The 19,700-nt window shown below is 42.5% G+C and overlaps 2 protein-coding genes across 2 annotated transcripts in view; both read right to left on the reverse strand.

Annotated features, from left to right (window-relative positions):
* Window positions 1-1,612: 1,612 nt before the first annotated feature.
* Window positions 1,613-4,442, reverse strand: CRYGA (crystallin, gamma A). The gene is made up of 3 exons (XM_011993908.1): window positions 4,420-4,442; window positions 4,076-4,318; window positions 1,613-1,949 (listed from the first exon to the last, which is right to left on the reverse strand). The coding sequence occupies exons 1-3, from the start codon at window positions 4,426-4,428 to the stop codon at window positions 1,677-1,679; spliced, it is 525 nt and encodes a 174-aa protein (XP_011849298.1). The 5' UTR covers window positions 4,429-4,442; the 3' UTR covers window positions 1,613-1,676.
* Window positions 4,443-6,226: 1,784 nt separating this feature from the next.
* The window catches only part of LOC105549394 (chromosome unknown open reading frame, human C2orf80), a 23,399-nt gene continuing 9,925 nt past the window's right edge, over window positions 6,227-19,700 (reverse strand). The window contains exons 7-9 of the mRNA XM_011993909.1: window positions 12,744-12,831; window positions 11,669-11,787; window positions 6,227-6,690 (exon numbers count right to left, since the gene is read on the reverse strand). Of these exons, the coding sequence (XP_011849299.1) occupies window positions 6,682-6,690; window positions 11,669-11,787; window positions 12,744-12,831 (216 nt within the window). The 3' untranslated portion in view covers window positions 6,227-6,681. The remainder of the gene's footprint in view (window positions 6,691-11,668; window positions 11,788-12,743; window positions 12,832-19,700) is intronic.

The following is a 19,700-nucleotide window of genomic DNA, read 5'->3' on the forward strand; positions in this document are numbered from 1 at the left end:
GTAAGGTAATTTAGGCACAGAGATGGTAAGAAGTGACTTGCTCAAAGAGATAAGCTAGGAAGTGGGGTAACCAACCATTTGGGTTCACCTGACACTGAGGGGCTTTCTGGGATGGAAGACTTTAAGTGCTAAAATTGGGAGAGTCCCTGGAAAACTGGGCTGGGTTGGTTACTCTACCAGTAAGTAGCAGAGGTAGGCTGTTTAACACTTTTCCTACCACATTACCTAGTGAAGCAGGCTTGCTTTTCTCGACGTGGAAGGAAGTTCTCTTCAGAACTCCTCTCTTCAGCCTGGTGCGATGGCTCATGCCTGTAATCCCAACACTTTGGGAGGCCGAGGTGGTGGATCACCTGAGATCAGGAGTTTGAGACCAGCCTGGCCAATATGGTGAAACCCCGTCTCTACTAAAAATACAAAACTTAGCAGGATGTGGTGGCGCACACCCGTAATCCCAGCTACTCGGGAGGCTGAGGCGGAAGAATCGCTGGAGCCCTGGAGGCGGAGGTTGCACTGAGCCGAAATCGTGCCACTGAATTCCAGCCTGGGCTACAGAGTGAGACCCTGTCTCAAAAAAACAAAACAAAACAAAAAACTCTTCATGAATTTTCTCTCTCTCTCACTCTCTCTGTATTTTTTTTTTTTAGATGAAGTCTCGCTCTATCACCCAGGCTGGAGTGCAGTGGCGACGATCCCAGCTCACAGCAGGCTCCGCCTCCCAGGTTCAAGCAATTCTCCTGCCTCAGCCTCCCGAGTAGCTGGGACTACAGGCATTCACATGCACCATCACACCAGGCTAATTTTTTTGTATTTTTTTTACAGAGACGGAGTTTCACCATAATAGCCAGGCTGGTCTTGAAATCTTGAGCAAAAATGAGCCGCCCGCCTCGGCCTCTCAAAGTGCTGGGATTACAGACTCAAGCCACCGCGCCCAGCCCGCATTTTCTCTTGACTAAAACCTCCCCTGAGACTTCATCTTCCCTAATCCTTCCAGCAATCCCTTGTGTTTGGCATTCCAGTCACAAGCCACAATGGGTCCTGTATTTTTTCCTTTCTGTGAGTTCTAAAGTATTTTTTGTTATGCTCATGGTTCTTCTTTCCTTCAGGTTGTAGGTCATGAAAGGTAGAAATTGTCGCTTCTCTCTACATGACAGGGATGGATATTCTGTTAACACCGTTGCCTGACTAGGAAGTGAGTGGACATTCAAAACATCTTTCAGGGTCAAGTAAGTTGCCAGGGGTGGCTATCTATTAGAATTCAGTTATTATTTAAAGACAAGGACTGGGCGCGGTCCTGTATTACGGACTCACGCCTGTAATCCCAGCACTTTGGGAGGCCGAGGCGGGCGAATCACCTGAGGTCGGGAGTTTGAGACCTGCCTGACCAACATGGTGAAACTCCGTCTCTACTAAAACTACAAACTTAGCTGGGCGTGGTGGCAGGTGCCTGTAATCCCAGATACTCGGGAGGCTGAGGCAGGAAAATCGATTGAACCTTGGAGGTGGAGGTTGCGGTGAACCGAGATAGCGCCATTGCACTCCGGCCTGGTGACAGAGCGAGACTCCGTAACAAAACAAATTATAAAATAAATAAAGATAAGCAAGAGCCACTTAGTGCGGGGAACACAATTTGTATATTTATTTTGTTTCTATGTGGATCATAACAAGGCAGGCACAGCTTAGTACAAATCGATGACCCGTCTCAAAGAGCCGACTTTGGCATCTGCACCCCCCCAGTCGTGGTACCTCCTGTAGTCCCCAGGCCTCAGCAGATACTGCCGCCCCCGGTAGTTGGGCATTTCATAGAGGACCCAGCAGCCCTCTAGTACGTGGAGGGAATAGATCTCATGGAGACGGAAGAGTTCTGGGACACAGGCGCAGTCATCAGTGAGCTCAGACATAAGGCCTCGGTAGTCATCTCTCTCGTACAGCCTTAACTTGTGAGACCTGGTCTGTCATGGCAATAAACAAAAGAAGAAAAATAAACAGCGTGCATCCTTGGGTGTCAACGAAAGTGACACAATCGGTCTGTATCTTCATGAAGTGTGACTTTTATTTTTGAGATAAAGGTCTTGCTGTGTTGCCCAGGCTGGAGTACAGTGGCAGAATCACTGCTCACTGCAACTTTCACCTCTGGGCTTAAGCGATCCTCCCACCTCAGCCTCTCAAGTAGCTGGGATCACAGGTGTGCACCATGACACCCAGCTAATTTATTTTTAAATTTTTTTTTGTAGAGACGGAGTCTCACTATGTTGCCCAGGGTGGTCTTGAATCCCTGGGCTCAAGTGATCCTCTCACCTTGGCCTCCCAAAATGTTGGGAGCCACTGCACCTGGTTGAAACGTGGTTTTTAAACCAGTTGATAAAGTGTTTCTCCCCTGAACCCACTTTTAATGTTGTTATTCTAACAAATTAGGAAAAATATTAAAATAAATCTGACCTGATCAGTGAACTGGAGATGTTGTGGAAGAAACAAACATTAAAATACAGGGAATAAAAGTGTATTCTTTGTAAGCAACCATCAATACAATTGTAGTCAGTGAGTCTGTAGTGAGGATTTCAACTCTCATATCCATTTTTACTCCATATAATTGAGTCTTATCAAGCTTGTTTTTGAGTCACTTTTTGCACTTATAATTTACAGTGATTTATATTTACACTGAGTCCACATGTCTTTTCAAGTGACATTTTGCCAGGTCATTTGTGCCATTTGAGTTTCTTGTCCCCCAAAAATGCCTATTTTATTTATACCTCTTTGTGCATCTGCATATTTTTTTAGCCTAAATTTGGTTTTTTTTGTTGTTTTTTTTTGAGATGAAGTCTCACTCTGTCACCCAGGCTGGAGTGCAGTGGCATGATCTCCGCTCACTGCAACCTCGGACTCCTGGGTTCAAGCAATTCTTCTGTCTTAGCCACCTGCTTAGCTAGGACTACAGGCACGCACCACCATGCCTGGCTAATGTTTTGTATTTTGGTAGAGACAGGGTTTCACCATGTTGGCCAGGCTGGTCTTGAACTCCTGACCTCAAGTGATCTGCCCAGCTTGGCCTCCCAAAGTGCTAGGATTACAGGCATGAGCCACTAAGTCTGGCCACGATTTCAATTCTCGAATCTCCTTGTCACACCACATAACTTGGTGCCATCAGAAAGTGTAAACACATGCTGCATGTGATTAAAAAAGATTAACCAGCATTTTGGTGAGGACCGTGTTCTATGAAATCCTAATCAATTGTGTGTCTCTGGTATTTGTAAGAAACTAGTTGATAATGACTCCTGGAAATTATAAATCCACACAAGTTGAAACGTATTTTCTTAGGTTCTAGTAAGTCCCAGAATGTAGTGAAAAAAATTTCCAATGCAGTCAGAATACATTATACCTATATGTTATCCCATAGTCTGTTAACTTTTTATCATTAAAAAATAATTATCATGGCCGGGTGCAGTTGCTTATGCCTGTAATCCTAGCACTTTGGGAGGCCGAGGTGGGCGGATCACCTGAGGTCAGGAGTTTGAGACCAGCCTGACCAACATGGAGAAACCCCGTCTCTACTAAAAATACAAAATTAGCCAGGCATGGTGGCGCATGCCTGTAATCCCAGTTACAAGGGAGACTGAGGCAGGAGAATTGCTTGAACCTGGGAAGCAGAGGTTGTGGTGAGCTGAGATTATGCCATTGTACTCCAGCCTAGGCAACAAGGGCAAAAGTGAAACTCTGTCTCAAAAAAAAAATTATCTAGATAAACTAGATAGACCTTTCATTTTCTTTCTTTCTTTTTTTTTTTTTTGTTACTGAATAAGGTGACTTTTATGTAGAAATTAGGGATCATCTAGATGCTACCAAGTTTAATTTAAAGGCTATGTTGTGATTTCCCATGCCCTAAAAAAATTATTGATGTGCTTAAGTAGGAGAAATAGAGATTATTGTTTTGTTTTGTTTTGTTCTGTGTTTTTAAGGCTTGAGGGTCAGGCCTTGTTGTGAACACTCATGCTGAGTTGGAGCAAACTGACTTTTATAAGCAGGAATTGATGGCCATGGATCATTGATGCTTTCACATCAGTCAGGTTGAAGCAAGACTCACATGAGGAATTATACGGCAGGATTGGACCGAGTCGCTGAGGCCCATCCAGTGCTGATAGTCGGGGTACTTGCCTCGGCGCAGGAAGTACTGGTGGCCCTGGTAATTGGGGCGCTCATAGAGCATCCAGCAGCCGCTGTCTACTCGGATGGAGTTGCAGCGGCTGAAATAGACCCGCAGGTTGGGGCAGTCACTGATGCAGTTGTAGCAGCGACCCTGAAAGTCTCGGTCCTCGAAGAAGGTGATCTGAGGTAGAAATAAGGTGACAGTAGACAGTCAGCTGGAAGGAACATCCCCACACACCCCAGACCCCCAATAGACATGGCACAGCATCTCCACAGGCTCACCTTCCCCATGGTTGTTGACAGAGGGTGATTAGCATGTAGTATGATGGGGACAAAGGGGCAACTGGTATATATAGCAGGAAAGCTGCTGTGTTGGCAAAAACAACACAAAAGGGACCTGGGGGTGGTGCATAGGGGGATTTCTGTATTCTCTCTCTTTTTTTTTCATCTGAGATCATGGGGCAGGGGACTGTCTCTCTCTCTTTCTGGCATTTTCGAGTTGTCCTCACTAGCTCCAGTGAAAGGTATTAAAGTCAGCAGAGCCATTATGACCTTGGAGACAAAGGGCGCACTTCTCATCCTATGCAGCTCACTAGAAATACATTACATGCCCAGCATTCTGCAATGTTTGCCTATGGAAACTGCTGAGATGGGGGTTGGTGGTTCCATCTGAGGTCACTTATGGGAAGCATATGTGGTCCAGAAGGACATGAATTGTGAAGAGGCAACAACAAAATCCCAAACAGAAAATCCTCTAATTGAAAGACAATTATATTTCTTAAATGACTTCATCAGTATGATACAGTCTTGATAAAAATATTTTGCGTATATTTAGGTAGGGAAAACATAAGATTAGAAGTGTGTACTATACTAACATATCAATCATGGTAATCAATAAATGGCAAGATTATAGATCTTAGCTTTATTTTTTTATTTTGTTTTTTGCTGCTGCTTTCTTAATTTTCTATTACATCTGCCATCTTCAGCCAAACAGGAAAAAAATTCTATTATAAAGATAACAATTTCATGAGATGAAAAAATAATAAAGTCAATCTTTAAATGTATGACTTTGAGGTGCTGGTGAAAAGCAGTAAATACTGGAAGCAGGTATATTTTGCTTGGAGATTAAACACTTCTTGAGCTGAAAATAAAAAGATAACCTGAGAGTCTGTGAGAGGCTCAAAGAGCAGAAGAATACGCAGGATCCTTCCACTCCCCTCCCCCTGCCACCCTCCTTCTAGCATTGCTTTTGTTTTTTAAAATTAGCATGATGATTGCCTGTGTTTTTCCTTTCAATAGTATCACTGTTTCATTGAACCCAAGTGACTGCCTGAGAGCCTTCTCCATTGCTGCCAATGTATTGATTTAGAAGCACTCCTCAGATGTGCAAGGGTGGAGGAAGACTCCAAACCCCAGACTGTCTTTTGTCATTCCACATGTATGTAGGAAGATGAAATCAAACACCTTTGTGCTTTAGACCCACGGAGGTATTCTAAAAGAGTATTTGACCACAGCTAGCAACACATTCACAATGTCATTTGTGAAAATCCTCAGGCAGCATGTAAGGCAAATGCGCAGGTGGTAAAAGGAGAGACAGCAATAGCTACTGAGAAAAAAATAACTAGCAGAGCTAGGCAAAAGAAAACTGGGTGACGTCCTATGAAGCTAGACACCTAGCAGTGCATGCAGGGACCACAGGTTGCTGATTCCCTCCTTTGCGTCCCTTCTAATTAGCTGCAGGCCTACTGGTAAATCTTACTTACAACCATAATCAAACCCAGTGTGGAAAACGTTGCATTGGTCTCCCAGCCCTGCATGAGAATACACCACCATTTTCAGAAAAAGTCTACAGCCCCCATCTGTGTTTTTGCACATGCTGATGAAAACTGTTCTGTAGACAGATGGCACACCAGAACCTTAAGAAATGTATCATGCATACTGACATTCATGTGATCAAGTTGTTATTACATACATTGACAGGCTAAGCCATGTGCCTAATCAGCATTTTGGAAAGGTACTAAAAGACCAGAACATCTTCTCTCCTAGTAGTCTTTATAGTCTACTGAGAGAAAGCCTGTATTCATTTTTCTTTTAATGCTTTATTGAAATGAGTTTTAAAAATTTTTTCATATGAGAACACAGTAAAGGCAATCAATGACAGATTAATTTTATTTTGGATTAACTCTTTGAAAATTTGCCTCCTACTCCATCTCTGTGCAATATTTAATGCCACACATTTGTAAAATATGCTACAAAGCCAGCTTGCTCTAATACAGAAATACTATATACTCTCTGAATTCTCCAGCAGTCTGCCAGTCACAATGAAGTAGCATAAGATCATACTTTTTTTTTTTAACAAAATGTAGCCATGTAATATGCTTCTAAAAGAAGAAAGCTCAACATCAAAAATAACACTTCAATGCAGTTATATCAAAAACTAGTTGTAAAGAAAAATGTACTGGCAAAAGCTGTGGTTTTAAGATGATGCTTCTCATCTGCTCCCAGAGAATCTATTATGAAGTTCCATGGTACAATTCCAATTTTCTAAGTGACCTGCAGAATAAAAGATGATTTTGGTATCAAGCACATCAATTTAACATGGACACAAACATTAGCTTTAAGTCTATAGGAAGTTAAGGTCAAATATCAGATACTAACTTACTGACAAAGATAGATTAGATTAATGTAATTACAAAAGAATTTTCATGGAATTATTCTGATATATTTGGAAATTGAGTTATATTTCCCAACTAAATGCAATATGTGATCCCATACTGGATCTTATACAGAAGGAAAAAAATGCTTAAAAAGAACATTATTGGGTCAATTGACAAAATTGGTGTATAGAGAGTAGATTAAATAAAAGTACCAATAATAGATATTCTGAAGTTGGTAACTATTCTGCGGTTATTTAAGAGAATGACTTTGTTCTTAAGAAATACACACCTAGGGACATAGGGTAAAGTGGTAGAGTATATATAACTTCTAATGGCTCAGAAAAAAATATATATATCTTTATCTATATACAGAGAGACAAAGACAGAATATAATAAAGCTAATAGAACAAAACATTAACAATTTGTGACTCTGCATAAAAGGAATATGTGGGTTCTTTGTATATTATTCTTGCAAATTTTCTCTAAGTTTGAAATTATTTTCACATTAAAAAGTTATACTTCTCTTAACCAGTACTACCCAAAGCAAATCAGTTTTTGGCCTTTTAGCAGTTACATGTTATGCTTGTAGGATACTATTTTGAATTTCTGATGTATTGCTTTGATTTAAATTTAAATTGTCCTCTCTCTATGTCTCGTTTCCTTCCACGATAGCATGAATTTTTCATGAGTGGTGATAAAGAGAGTGATTATATTATTGCTTGCCACTGTCCTGACACTTTTCTTTTCTTTTTATTTTTTGAGAGACGGAGTCTTGCTCTGTCACCCAGGCTGGAGTGCAGTGGCATGATCTTGGCTCACTGCAAGCTCCGCCTCCTGGGTTCATGCCATTCTCCTGCCTCAGCCTCCCAAGTAGCTGGTACTACAGGTGCCACCATGTCCTGCTAATTTTTTCTATTTTTTAGTAGAGACAGGGTTTCACCGTGTTAGCCAGGATGGTCTTGATCTCCTGACCTCGTGATCCGCCCGCCTCGGCTGCCCAAAGTGCTGGGATTACAGGCGTGGGCCACCATGCCCGGCCTGTCCTGACACTTTTCTAAGCCTTTACACATATAACTTATTTAGTGCTTGTAGCAACCCTATGAGGTAGGTACTATCATGACTTTTTAAAGAGATGAAAAACTAAAGCACAGAGAGATTAGGTAGCTCACTCAAGTTATTAAGTGGGTAGCCTGGATTCAAGAAGTATGCTGTATTCTAGCTCTTTAGTATGGTCCTGTTCATTCCAAATTTATTTCCTAGTAATGTGCCCACTACTGACGCTTTCCCAGGAGAATGCAATTAAAAAAAAAATCTTTAAAACTGTTTCCTAGCTGGGCGCGGTGGCTCACGCCTGTAATTGCAGTACTTTGGGAGGCCGAGGTGGGTGGATCCACGAGGTCAGGAGTTTGAGACCAGCCTGACCAACATGGTGAAACCCTGTCTTTACTAAAAATACAAAGATTAGCCAGGCATGGTGTTTGCACACCTATAATCCCAGCTACTCGGGAGACTGAGACAGGAGAATTGCTTAAACCTGGGAAGCAGAGGTTGCAGTGAGCCGAGATCACATCACTGCACTCCAGCCTGGGCAACAGAGCAAGACTCCATCTCAAAAAAAAACAAAACTGTTTCCCAGAACACTGAGGGTTTTGTTTGTTTGTTTGTTTGTTTGTTTGTTTTGAGACAAGAGTCTCGCTCTGTTGCCCAGGCTGGAGTGCACTGGTGCAATCTCAGCTTATTACAACCTCTGCCACCGGGGTTCAAGCAATTCTCATGCCTCAGCCTCCCTAGTAGCTGGGATTATAGGTGTGCATCACCACACTCAGCTAATTTTTGTATTTTTAAGTAGGGATGGGGTTTGCCATGTTGTTCAGGCTGGTCTTGAACTCCTGACCTCAAGTAATCTGCCTGCCTTGGCCTCCCAAAGTGCTGGAATTACAGGCATGAGCCATTGTACCTGGCCAAGATTTTTTTTTAGAATAATTTCCTATTTTATCTTACTCTATGAAGAAATTCAGTGGCTGGAAATAAATAAAAAATTCTGAATGAGGCATTGTTTTATCTTGAGGTTAAAAAAATTGTTCTTTAGCTAAAAGACATATAATATCTACAAGCCAAAAAGGAAAAATATTAAGCTCAAATATTTAAAATGAAAATATTCTTCAAATACCAAGCTGTGAAAGCATATTTTTCATCCATTTAATAAAATATTTATTCCTTTAATATAGAAAGAATTCTAACAAACCAGTGAGACATACATATATGTATATTTATATGTATATGTGTAGCAAATATTTAAATGTCACAAGAAATATTAACAGTGATTATTTCTGAAAAGTGGGAAAGGGGTGTGAAGAAGAGGGAGTTCCTTTGCTTTTCATTTTATATTTTCTGTATGGCTTGAAAATTTTACTTATAAGCATGTATCACTATTAAAATTTTTAAAACTAGTGTAAAAGATACATTACCCAAGAGTTTGAAAAAATGCCTAAAATGCACAAATAATAAAGTGTGAAAGAAAAAACACAAAGGGTTTTCTGTCGTTTGATTGTTAAGAAAGGGCCTTTCTGGAAGGGATTCATCTCAGGGCCTGGGGCCCTACTAAAACATGGGCGTTTTTTCTTTTGACACTCCTGGGCTCGCAAGCATCAGTCAGCCTATAGAAAGGTCTGGTCCCCAGAACTGAGCCTTTGATACTATAGACAGGGTACAGAGATTTGAGAACCGTCACCTAAGGACTATTCACTTACTACCTACTGCCAATTCACTAAATAAAAATAGTTACTGAATCTCTGCTGCCTGCAAAGTACTTCATATATGTGTGAGAAATACTAAGGAAATAAAAGATATGCTTCCATCAAGAGTCCAACAATCTTCAGTGGTTGTGGAAGAAAACATACATGGAACAAAATTATATTTAAAAATAAGATACCAATGAGTAATGTTTAGAGGTTGGTTTTCCTTACATAGGGTCCATTGATGAGGCTTTGGGGGTTTTCTGTAAACCCCTATTTCAGAGATCTTTTTGTGTGTATGATTAAGTTTGAAGTCTAGATTGTGTGTGTGTGTGTGTGTGTGTGTGTGTGTGTGTGATTTCTGGAGTTGTTACTGTTTTTTTCATTGTTCCTTTGTTTTGCCCTCTAAAACTTGCTGCTTCCAAACACGTATAAAAAATGACCTCATTTTTCAAATTCTTCAAAAAATTCTTCAGAAACAAAGCTATGGTTCTAGAAAGTCTACCTTCGGCCGGGCACAGTGGCTAACGCCTGTAATCCCAACACTTTTGGGGGCTGAGGCAGGAGTTTGAGACCAGCCTGGACAACGTGGTGAAACCCTGCCTCTACTGAACATACAAAAATTAGCCATATGTGGTGGGGCATGCCTGTAATCCCAGCTACTCGGGAGGCTGAGGCAAGAGAATCACTTGAACTCGGGAAGTGGAGGTTGCAGTGAGCTGAGACTGTGCCATTGCACTCCAACCTGGGTGACACAGCGAGACTGTCTCAAAAAGAAAAAAAAAAAAAAAAAGGAAAAAAAAAGAAAAAGAAAAGAAAAAAAATCTAATACCTTCAAATCTTATTATAGCAAATACGTCTGAAAGAAAATTGAATATGGTGACAATTTCCAAATAGTGCAGTTGTTCTGTTATCAGAATAACATTTATTAAAACCCTGATATGACCAAAGAATTCAGTCAGTTGCTAAAGCAGTTGCTATGATAAGGTTACATTTATAATTAATCAGATATAAGGGACAGAGAAGATAGTTTGCCTCTGAAATCTGAATAAATCCTAAGCCTCATGTAGTCCAGTCTACTCAGAGATTCAGTTTAAAAATGGATGGCACAACAGCCAAACTAAATAAAAATAAATTTCAATTGTCACTTGTTTCCTGATGCAAACCCAATCATAAGTCAGCTATCAGTTCTCAAAGTTCCCTTCCCCCTTTCTACCTTACAGCCTTCCAGCATATCTAACATTTCCCATTCAACAAAACTCTAAAATATCCCAGACACCCACCCTGTACCACTTTTCTGATTCTCTCCCCTCTCAGCTTTTATTCTTTTAATCAGAGAAGTCCCTCTGACTTCTTAAATTTTCTTTTCACGTTGCACGTTACAGCTGAGAGCCTAGAGCTGGAAGAACAAAGAGCCCTCCTCCCTGTCTCCTTTCTTTCCAGCCCTGTCCGTCTCTGACCATTCTCTGAATTCTGCCACATAAAAATCGGGAATCAGATGGGCAGGAGCAGGGGAGACATTAAGCAGGAAAAAAGAAAATGATTATTACTGAGAGAGGAATCAAGAATAGGAACATTTTGGATACAGATATTAATACAAACTTTCTCCTCAACGTATTATTTGCATCAACAGAGTAACAGCCAATTAACTTGTGGATAGTATTTTTCAAATGCTGAAAAGATAATAATGGCTAGTATTTATTTGGGGTTTACTCCGTGCTAAGCACTGTTCTAAACTTTTACCATGAATAATCTCGGTTAATCACCCCAACAACCTTAAGAGGTAGGTATCATTATTCTTCCTGTTTTGCAGAGGAGGAAACTAAGGCACAGAGAGTTTAGCTTGCCTGCTGTCACACAGCTGGTAAGCAGTGGGCTCTAGAGGCACCACCTCAGCCTCTTGAGTAGGTGGGACTAGAGGAGCGTGCCACCACGGCCAGCTATTTTATTTATTTATTTATTTATTTATTTATGTATTTACTTTTGAGATGGAGTTTCGCTCTTGTTGCCCAGGCTGGAGTGCAATGGCGCAGACCCAGAGCATCTGACTCCAAAGGCTAAACTTTTAACCACGCTATCAGGAAAGTACTCCCAAAATAGCTGGTATCAGTTTGGTCCAATTTACAATTTCACACCTACTTTGTTCTTTGGCTGTGTGTCTGAAAACCTTTGTGATGATTTCCATTCCGTGGCATTTGCTTCCTTTGTAGAGCTGCTGGTGGCATTTTTATTTGTTGTTCCCTTTCTTGACTTGACACCTACAGACAGATGTAGTAACCATATCTATATATAAAACTTTTTAAAAAAATGTGTACGTCCACGGTTTCATTTAATTTAATTTCATTAATTAATTATTTTTGAGATAAGGTCTCGCTGTGCCGCCCGGGCTGGAGTGCAGTGGTTCCATCACGACTCATTGCAGCCTCCACCTCCTGGGCTCTAACAACCCTCCCACCTCAGCCTCCTGAGTAGGTGGGACTAGAGGAGCGTGCCACCATGGCCAGCTATTTTATTTATTTATTTATTTATTTATTTATTTATTTATTTTTGAGATGGAGTTTCATTCTTGTTGCCCAGGCTGGAGTGCAATGGCGCAATCTCAGCTCACTGCAACCTCTGCCTCCCAGGTTCAAGAGATTATCTTGCCTCAGCCTCCAGAGTAGCTGGGATTACAGGCGCCCGCCACCACGCCCAGCTAATTTTTGTATTTTTAGTAGAGATGGGGTTTCACCTGTTGGCCAGGCTGGTCTCAAACTCCTACCCTCAGGTGATCCGCCCACCTCGGCTTCCCAAAGTGCTGGGATTACGGGATCACAGGCATGAGCCACTGTGCCCGGTTTATTTTTGTAGGGATGAAGTTTCACTAAGTTTCCCAAGCTGGTCTCAAACTTCTGGGCACACAAGAGATCCTTCCAGCCCGGCCTCCCAAACACTGGGATTACCAGTGTGAGCTACCCTGTCCAGCCCGCCCACAGTTTTAGATCCTTTGCTTCTGGAGTGCTTTGCTCCCATTACCAAAGCATCTGAGAAATAAGACTTCCTTGATTTCAGTAATGGAGGGAAATTAAGCCCTAAGAGCCCCTGGTTCTTTCAAATTCAACCAGACACAGAAATCGAATTCCCATGACAATTTTGACCTTACCTGGTGAGGCTATTTCCTAATCTCCTAGTTTTACTTACATTCCTCTAAGCAGATGAAAGTAACCAGGCTTACTCTGTTTGCGGGCATATTCTGCTGCTTTGGGTGCTGTTAACATGGCAAAGGGGTGCAAGGAGAGACGGAGAGATGAAACTCGGGGAACCTGAAAGGAAAACAGTCCTACTTTTAAAATCTGTCCATCCTTTGTGGCACGAACACCTGCTAGTTACAGCATTTGGCCTGTTTAATCAACTCTGCATCCTTGAGTCCAATTCTTGAGTACTGTCCATTGGACAGTACTCACAGTCCATTGATGGGGCGTGTGAAGCATATGAACATGAACTTGCACACGTGGCCTTTTGTTCCTGTACTTGGTTCCCATTGCCTAGAATGCCCTGTCACACACAGATACTCTTCACATAGTTCCCTTTATAGCCATTTCCTCCTTTTCTGCCCAGAGGCACCTACCTCTCTTTTACCATGTAACTCAAATGTCACCGCTTCTGAGAAATGTCTCCTGATGTCCTCCCATTCCCAGTCTCCCTTGCTGGCAGAGCTCCCCCTGCCCACCTAATGCAGAAATGTTGGTTCACTCATCTGGCCAAAAGTCTTTAACAGGCACTTTACAGAAGAAGAAACCTGTGAATAGTTGTCCATTGGTAATCAGGGGAATGCAAATTTAAACCACAGTGAAATACCATAATACACTTAACAGACTGACAAAACTGAAAAAGCCAATGTAGATAACCTGCATTGCTGGTAGAAATAGAATTGGCACAACCATTTCGGAAAGCAATTTAGCTTTATGTAGAGAGTTGAAGATGCTTATACCCACGGCTTAGCAATTTCATTCCTAGGCATATACCACACAGAAACTCTTTTGCTGTGCAACGCTTTTTGCTTTTGCAAGCTTTTTGCTTTTGCAAGAAATAACTCGGCCAGGCGTGGTAGGTCATGCCTGTAATCCCAGCTCTTTGGGAGGCTGAGGCGGGTGAATCATCTGAGGTCAGGAGTTCAAGACCAGCCTGGCCAACATGGCAAAACCCCGTCTCCACTAAAAATACAAAAAAATTAAGTGAGTGTGGTGGCGGATGCCTGTAATTCTAGCTACTCGGGAAGATGAGGCAGGAGAATTGCTTGAACCCAGGAGGCAGAGGTTGCAGTGAGCCGAGACGGCGTCGCTGCACTCTAGCCTGGGCAACAAGAGTAAAACTTCATCTCAAAAAAAAAAAACAAAACTCAAGTGCCTGAAATGGAAAAATAGATGACAACATTGTGGTATATTCCTAGAGTGGAATACTATATGTAGTGAAAAGACACTATAGCTATGTTAGCTGTGTGCAGCAGTAGTAATAAGTTTCGCAAACATAATGTTGAATAAAAAAAGAAAACCATTAAATGACACATTTGCTAATATTCTATTTATAAAAACTCAAAAAGTTGTGCAAACTTAAACAATATATAGATTAGAGATGCATATGTGGTAAAACTATAAAGAGGTAAAATATAGTAATCAACACATAATTCAAAATAGTGGTAACCTAGGGCGAAAGGAAGGGTATGAGACAGGAGAGGGTATACAGAGAGCTTTAAAGCTGTTGATACTGTTCTATTTTACACACTTGGATTTGTTGGTTTGCTTGGTCTTTGTCCTGTAAATATATATTGTTAAGTGTTCATTTGGACACAATTAATATTGAAAGTGTGTTTTTAATCCCTCGTTTACTATTATTATTATTTTTGAGACAGGGTCTCACCCTGTCACCCAGGCTAGAGTGCAGTGGCGAGATCTTGGCTCCCGGTAGCCTCCACCTCCCAGGCTCAAATGATCCTCCCATCTCAACCTCCCAAGAAGCAGGGACTGTAGACACACAACACCACACCTAGCAAACTTTTGTATTTTTTGATAGAGACAGGTTTTTGCCACATTGCCTAGGTTGGTCTCGAACTCCTGGGCTCAAGTGATTCTCCTGCCTCAGCCTCTTAAAGGGCTGGGATTACAGGTACTGCATCCGGCCAATTCCTCATGATTAAGATCTGTCAATATTGAACTTTTATTTCAAACATAGGTCCCTCCCCTTATCATGAAAACATTTTAAAATTTCTGCACAATTCAGTCTGAGTCAGCATCCTCCAAAAAGAGAAGATGCTTGGCAAATTACTGGAGTAAGTGTGAGAGGGTGGAAGCCAGGCCTATCACGAAGGGACCAGGCTGCTGTCAGGAGGAAGGAGGCTGGCCATCCGAGTGGGGCTGAACTTGGAAATAACAGCACTAAAATGGAAGGTCCCCTGGTGCCACCATCGTGTGCTCGATACGTGCGATCTTGATGAGTCCTCAGAGTGATCAGGTGTGTTTGGGGAAGTGTAATCATGCCTGTTTAGACATGCCTATTTACATATGGGGAAACTGGGACTCGGAGAGAAATAACTTATCTGAAGACACACAGCTAGCAAGTGACAAAGCTGGGACTGGACATCAGTCTGTTTGCCTGTGACATGCTCTGGACTTGGATGTCAGTTAGGATGGACTCGAATGATAGCCAGTCAGATGGACTCAAATGATAGCCAGTCAGACGCTGGGGTCCGGCTTCATGAAGAAAGAAGGAAAGCAGAGGTTCTAGTGCTGTCTGACCACCTGCCTTTGTCTCTTTCCTCTCTCTGATGTGCTCATTTCCACTCTCTCTGTCTCTTTCTTTCTCCATCAAATGGAGCTGAAGAATATTTTTATTTTTGTTTGATTTGTTGAAGGAAGATTTATGTTCTCTTTTCTTCAGGTTAAAATCGAATAAAACACGGTTGGGTGCGGTGGCTCAGCCTGTAATCCCAGTTCTTTGGGAGGCCAAGGGGGGGGGTGGATCACTTGAGGTAAGGAGTTCAAGACCAGCCCTGACAACATGGCAAAACCTCTCTACTAAAAATTTAAAAAAATTAGCAGTGCACAGTGGCGCGCACCTGTAATTCCAGCTACTCAGGAGGCTGAGGCAGGAGAATCACTTGAACCCGGGGGACGGAGGTTGCAGTGAGCCAAGATGGCACCACTGCACTCCAGCCTGGGTGACAGAGTGAGACTCTGTCTCAAAAAAAAAGAGTAAGACATTTTATATTTATCCGGGGCTAGTTGTCAATAACCCTCACTTGCATAACGCCTTTAGTTGAATTTTTTCTAGGAGTCCAGAATCCTCAGCAGAAGAAAGCTCCCTATCACCAAAAACCCGCTCCCTCTCAGGAGGTAGAACCTGAGGCTAAGAGTTGGTGAGCAATCCCGCGCCTATGACGCCTTTCTACCATCAGGTGGCAGCACATACTCCCGGAGAAGGTCATCAAGCCTAGCGCAGTACCCATATTGTGTCATGTGGCCAATTCCAGTTGCAGGAAATTCTACATAATCTGATTAGTATTCAACAGAGTTTTAAGCTTTTGGTTGGGAAGGATTTTAGCTGTTGCTTAGGAGACATTTTATTGGAAGGAATCATTCAGATGTATGTAACAAAGAAGAATCTCTGGCAATATCTTTTTTTTTTTTTATTAAACTCCTCTTTCTAGTTAAAACCATTTTTTGAAATTGTGTTAAATTCCAAAAGATTCTTAAAATAGCCTTACAATTCAGTCTTAGAAATGCTACATTCCTACTGAGAGATTCTGCTAATTCCTAATTCAAGATGTGGCAAAAGTCCCTGAGTGCAGCTGATGCGTAGCTCCAAGAGTAAGGCCTGAACTGGCGTTCTGGAAGTGGGGAGCCTGTGAGGCTCACGGGGCAGATCCTCAGACTCTTAGGCTCTCGTATTGGTAACTCAAATTACACCCTCTGTGATAACTGGTTGTCCAAAAGAGGCAAAGTTCACATTGTGTTAATAATACACGTGGATACTTGATTAGCTATTTAATTTTTGAATATTTAGAGCAGTAGTTCTCAATCTCATGTGATTTTGCCTCCCTGGGGACATTTGGCAAAGTCTAGAGACTTTTCTTTTTTTTTGAGATGGAGTCTCCCTCTGTTGCCCAAGCTGGAGTGCAGTGGCACTATCTCCACTCACTGCAATCTCTGCCTCTTGGGTTCAAGCAATTCTCCTGCCTCAGCCTCCTGAGTAGCTGGGATTACAGGCACCCACTACCACACCCGGCTCATTTTTGTATTTTTAGTAGAGACGGGGTTTCACCATGTTGGCCAGACTGGTCTTGAACTCCTGACCTCAAGTGATACACCCGCCTCGGCCTCCCAAAGTGTTGGGATTACAGGCGTGAGCCATGGCACCGGGCTGACATTTTTAATTGTCACAACTGGCGAGAAGCTACTTGCATCTAATGGGTAGAGGCCAAGGATGCTGTGAAACATCCCACAGTGCACAGGACAGCCCCAGACCTCCATTCCCTGAGTACCAGAACTTTAATTAAAGCTATTATTTGGAGGTTACCATGTGCCAAACACTAAGGGCTTCACTGATTCTAACTTACTTCATTCCCACAACAACCCCATCTTTGTGTCTCTGTTTTTACAAATGAAATTGAGAATTAGAGAGGTTAGAACATTTGCCCAGAATTATTCTGCTTGTAACTGTGGAGCTGGGATTCAAACCCAGGAGGCCAGGCTTTGGAATCCTAGTGCTTAACATTACACAATCTGCCTCTCGGATAACATATCTATATATATACTACATATACATATAGTATATATACATATGTATACATATCTGTATATTATACATATACACATATGTATACATATATACAGATATGTATACATATATCGTAGTATAGTAATCAATGGCTCAATTATATATATACACACATGTATGTATATATAGTATGTTTGTGTGTGTGTGCGTGTATATAAAATCGAGCCATTATTCACATCACATAGCAATAAACAAATACAAGCAGCCAGGTGCAGTAGCTCACGCCTGTAATCCTAGCACTTTGGGAGGTTGAGGCGGGTGGATCTCCTGAGATCAGGAGTTTGAGAACAGCCTGACCAACATGGCGAAACCCCATCTCTACTAAAAATACAAAATTAGCCAGGCATGGTAACGCATGCCTGTAATCCCAGCTACTCAGGAGGCTGAGGCAGAGAATCACTTGAACCCGGGAGGCGTAGGTTGCAGTGAGCCAAGATTGCGCCATTGCACTCCAGCCTGGGCAACAATAGGGAAACTCTGTCTCAAGAAAAAAACAGCAAACAAACAAACAAAAACTAAGACAAAAAACAAATACAAGGCTTTAAAGAAAAGTCAGCCCCTGTGACAATATTATCTCTCTCTGTTCTGAGCTGGTTATTGTCACTGATGGTGAGAATGGGGACTATGTGTCACTGAACAGAGAAGGTGCTGAACAAAGGCTCTTTAATGAATAAATGAGTGATCAGATGGATAGGTAAAGATTGGTTGGTCCACCTCTACATGGTCTGTCTTCCCCTTCTAGCACCTTTATTTATTTATTTATTTATTGATGAGACGGAGTTTTGCTCTGTTGCTCGGACTAGAATGCAGTGGCACAATCTGGGCTCCCTGCAACCTCTGCCTCCCAGGATCAAGCGATTCTCCTGCCTCAGCCTCCCAAGTAGCTGGGATTACAGACATGCACCACCACGTCCCGCTGATTTTTTGTGTTTTTAGTAGAGGTAGAGTTTCACCATGTTGGCCAGGCTGGTCTCGAACTCCTGACCTCAGGTGATCGACCCACCTCTGCCTCCCAAAGTGCTGGGATTACAGGTGTGAGCTACCACGCCTGGCCTTCTGGCAACTTTAAATGAACCTGATTTATCTGAGCTACTCAGACACCCATGTTTGCAAACCTTCTTGAATGATAACCCAGCCAAGCCTGGAGGGGTCCACAGTGCCATCCTCCCGAGGATGTGATTTTCCATATTAATCTTTCGGTCATGTGAGTTGGGACCAACCAGTCAGATGTGCTGATACCTTTCTAGACCTTTCCCAGGTACCAGAAGATGACAGGAAGAAAACAGTGACTGAAACAGAAGGGTTTGGGGCTCACGCTTGCATGTATATGTGCTGAGGGGTAGGGGAAAAGGAGAAAGGGCAGCCTAGAAGGGAGAAAGCTGCAGAAAAAGGCAAGCAGGAATGAAGCAGTATGATTTTCTTGGCTATCCAAGGAACACAGAGAGCTGGGCTTTCTTTGAAAACCAAGAACATCTTGATCTCTGAGGAGGGTCAGGCCTGAGGTGGCTTATATCTCAGACAAGGTAAGCTCCAATATAGGATATAAGATCTATAGGATAAGTAATCTTGGCTGGGTGTGGTGGTGCATGCCTGTAATCCCAGCACTAGGGGAGGCCAAGGTGGGAGGATTGCTTGAGCCCAGGAGTTCAAGACCAGCCTGTGGAACATAGGGAGACCCCCATCCCTAAAATTTTTTTTTATTATTATTATTTTTGAGACAGAGTTTCCGCTCTTGTTGCCTAGGCAGGAGTGGAGTGGCGTGATCTCAGCTCACCACAACCTCTGTCTTCTGGGTTCAAGAGATTCTCCTGCCTCAGCCTCCCCGGTAGTTGGGATTACAGGCGACCACCATCACACCCGGCAAATTTTTTGTATTTTTAGTAGAGTTGGGGTTTCACCATGTTGGCCAGGCTGGTCTCGAACTCCTGACCTCATGTGATCCACTCACCTTGGCCTCCCAAAGTGCTGCGATTACAGGCGTGAACAATTGCGCCCTGCCTACAAAAAAAGTTCTTAAAAAGTTACCTTGTCTGACTTGCTCACCACTGTGTCCCCTGCACCTACAATTATACTGAATGAACAGATGAATGAATGAATGAATGAATGAATGAATGAATGAGTGAATGAATGAAGTGAGTTGAAACGAGAGGGATCATAGTAGGCGGTGGCTCACGCCTGTAATCCCAATACTTCGGGCGGTTGAGGCGGATGGATCATGAGGTCAGGAGATGGAGACCATCCTGGCTAATGCGGTGAAAGCCCGTCTCTACTAAAAATACAAAAAATTAACCGGGCATGGTGATGGGCGCCTGTAGTCCCAGCTACTCAGGAGGCTGAGGCAGGAGAATGGCGTGAACCC

This window comes from Mandrillus leucophaeus, unplaced genomic scaffold (assembly GCF_000951045.1).
Source record: "Mandrillus leucophaeus isolate KB7577 unplaced genomic scaffold, Mleu.le_1.0 Scaffold436, whole genome shotgun sequence".
NCBI classification, from domain to species: Eukaryota; Metazoa; Chordata; class Mammalia; order Primates; family Cercopithecidae; genus Mandrillus; species Mandrillus leucophaeus.

Bases quoted from the DNA above. Each gene is read 5' to 3' on its own strand.
- CRYGA (XM_011993908.1), bottom strand. The intron at 1,950-4,075 runs GTGAGTCTTGCT...TTGCCATGACAG, and splicing joins CCTGCCGTATAATTCCTCAT to ACCAGGTCTCACAAGTTAAG.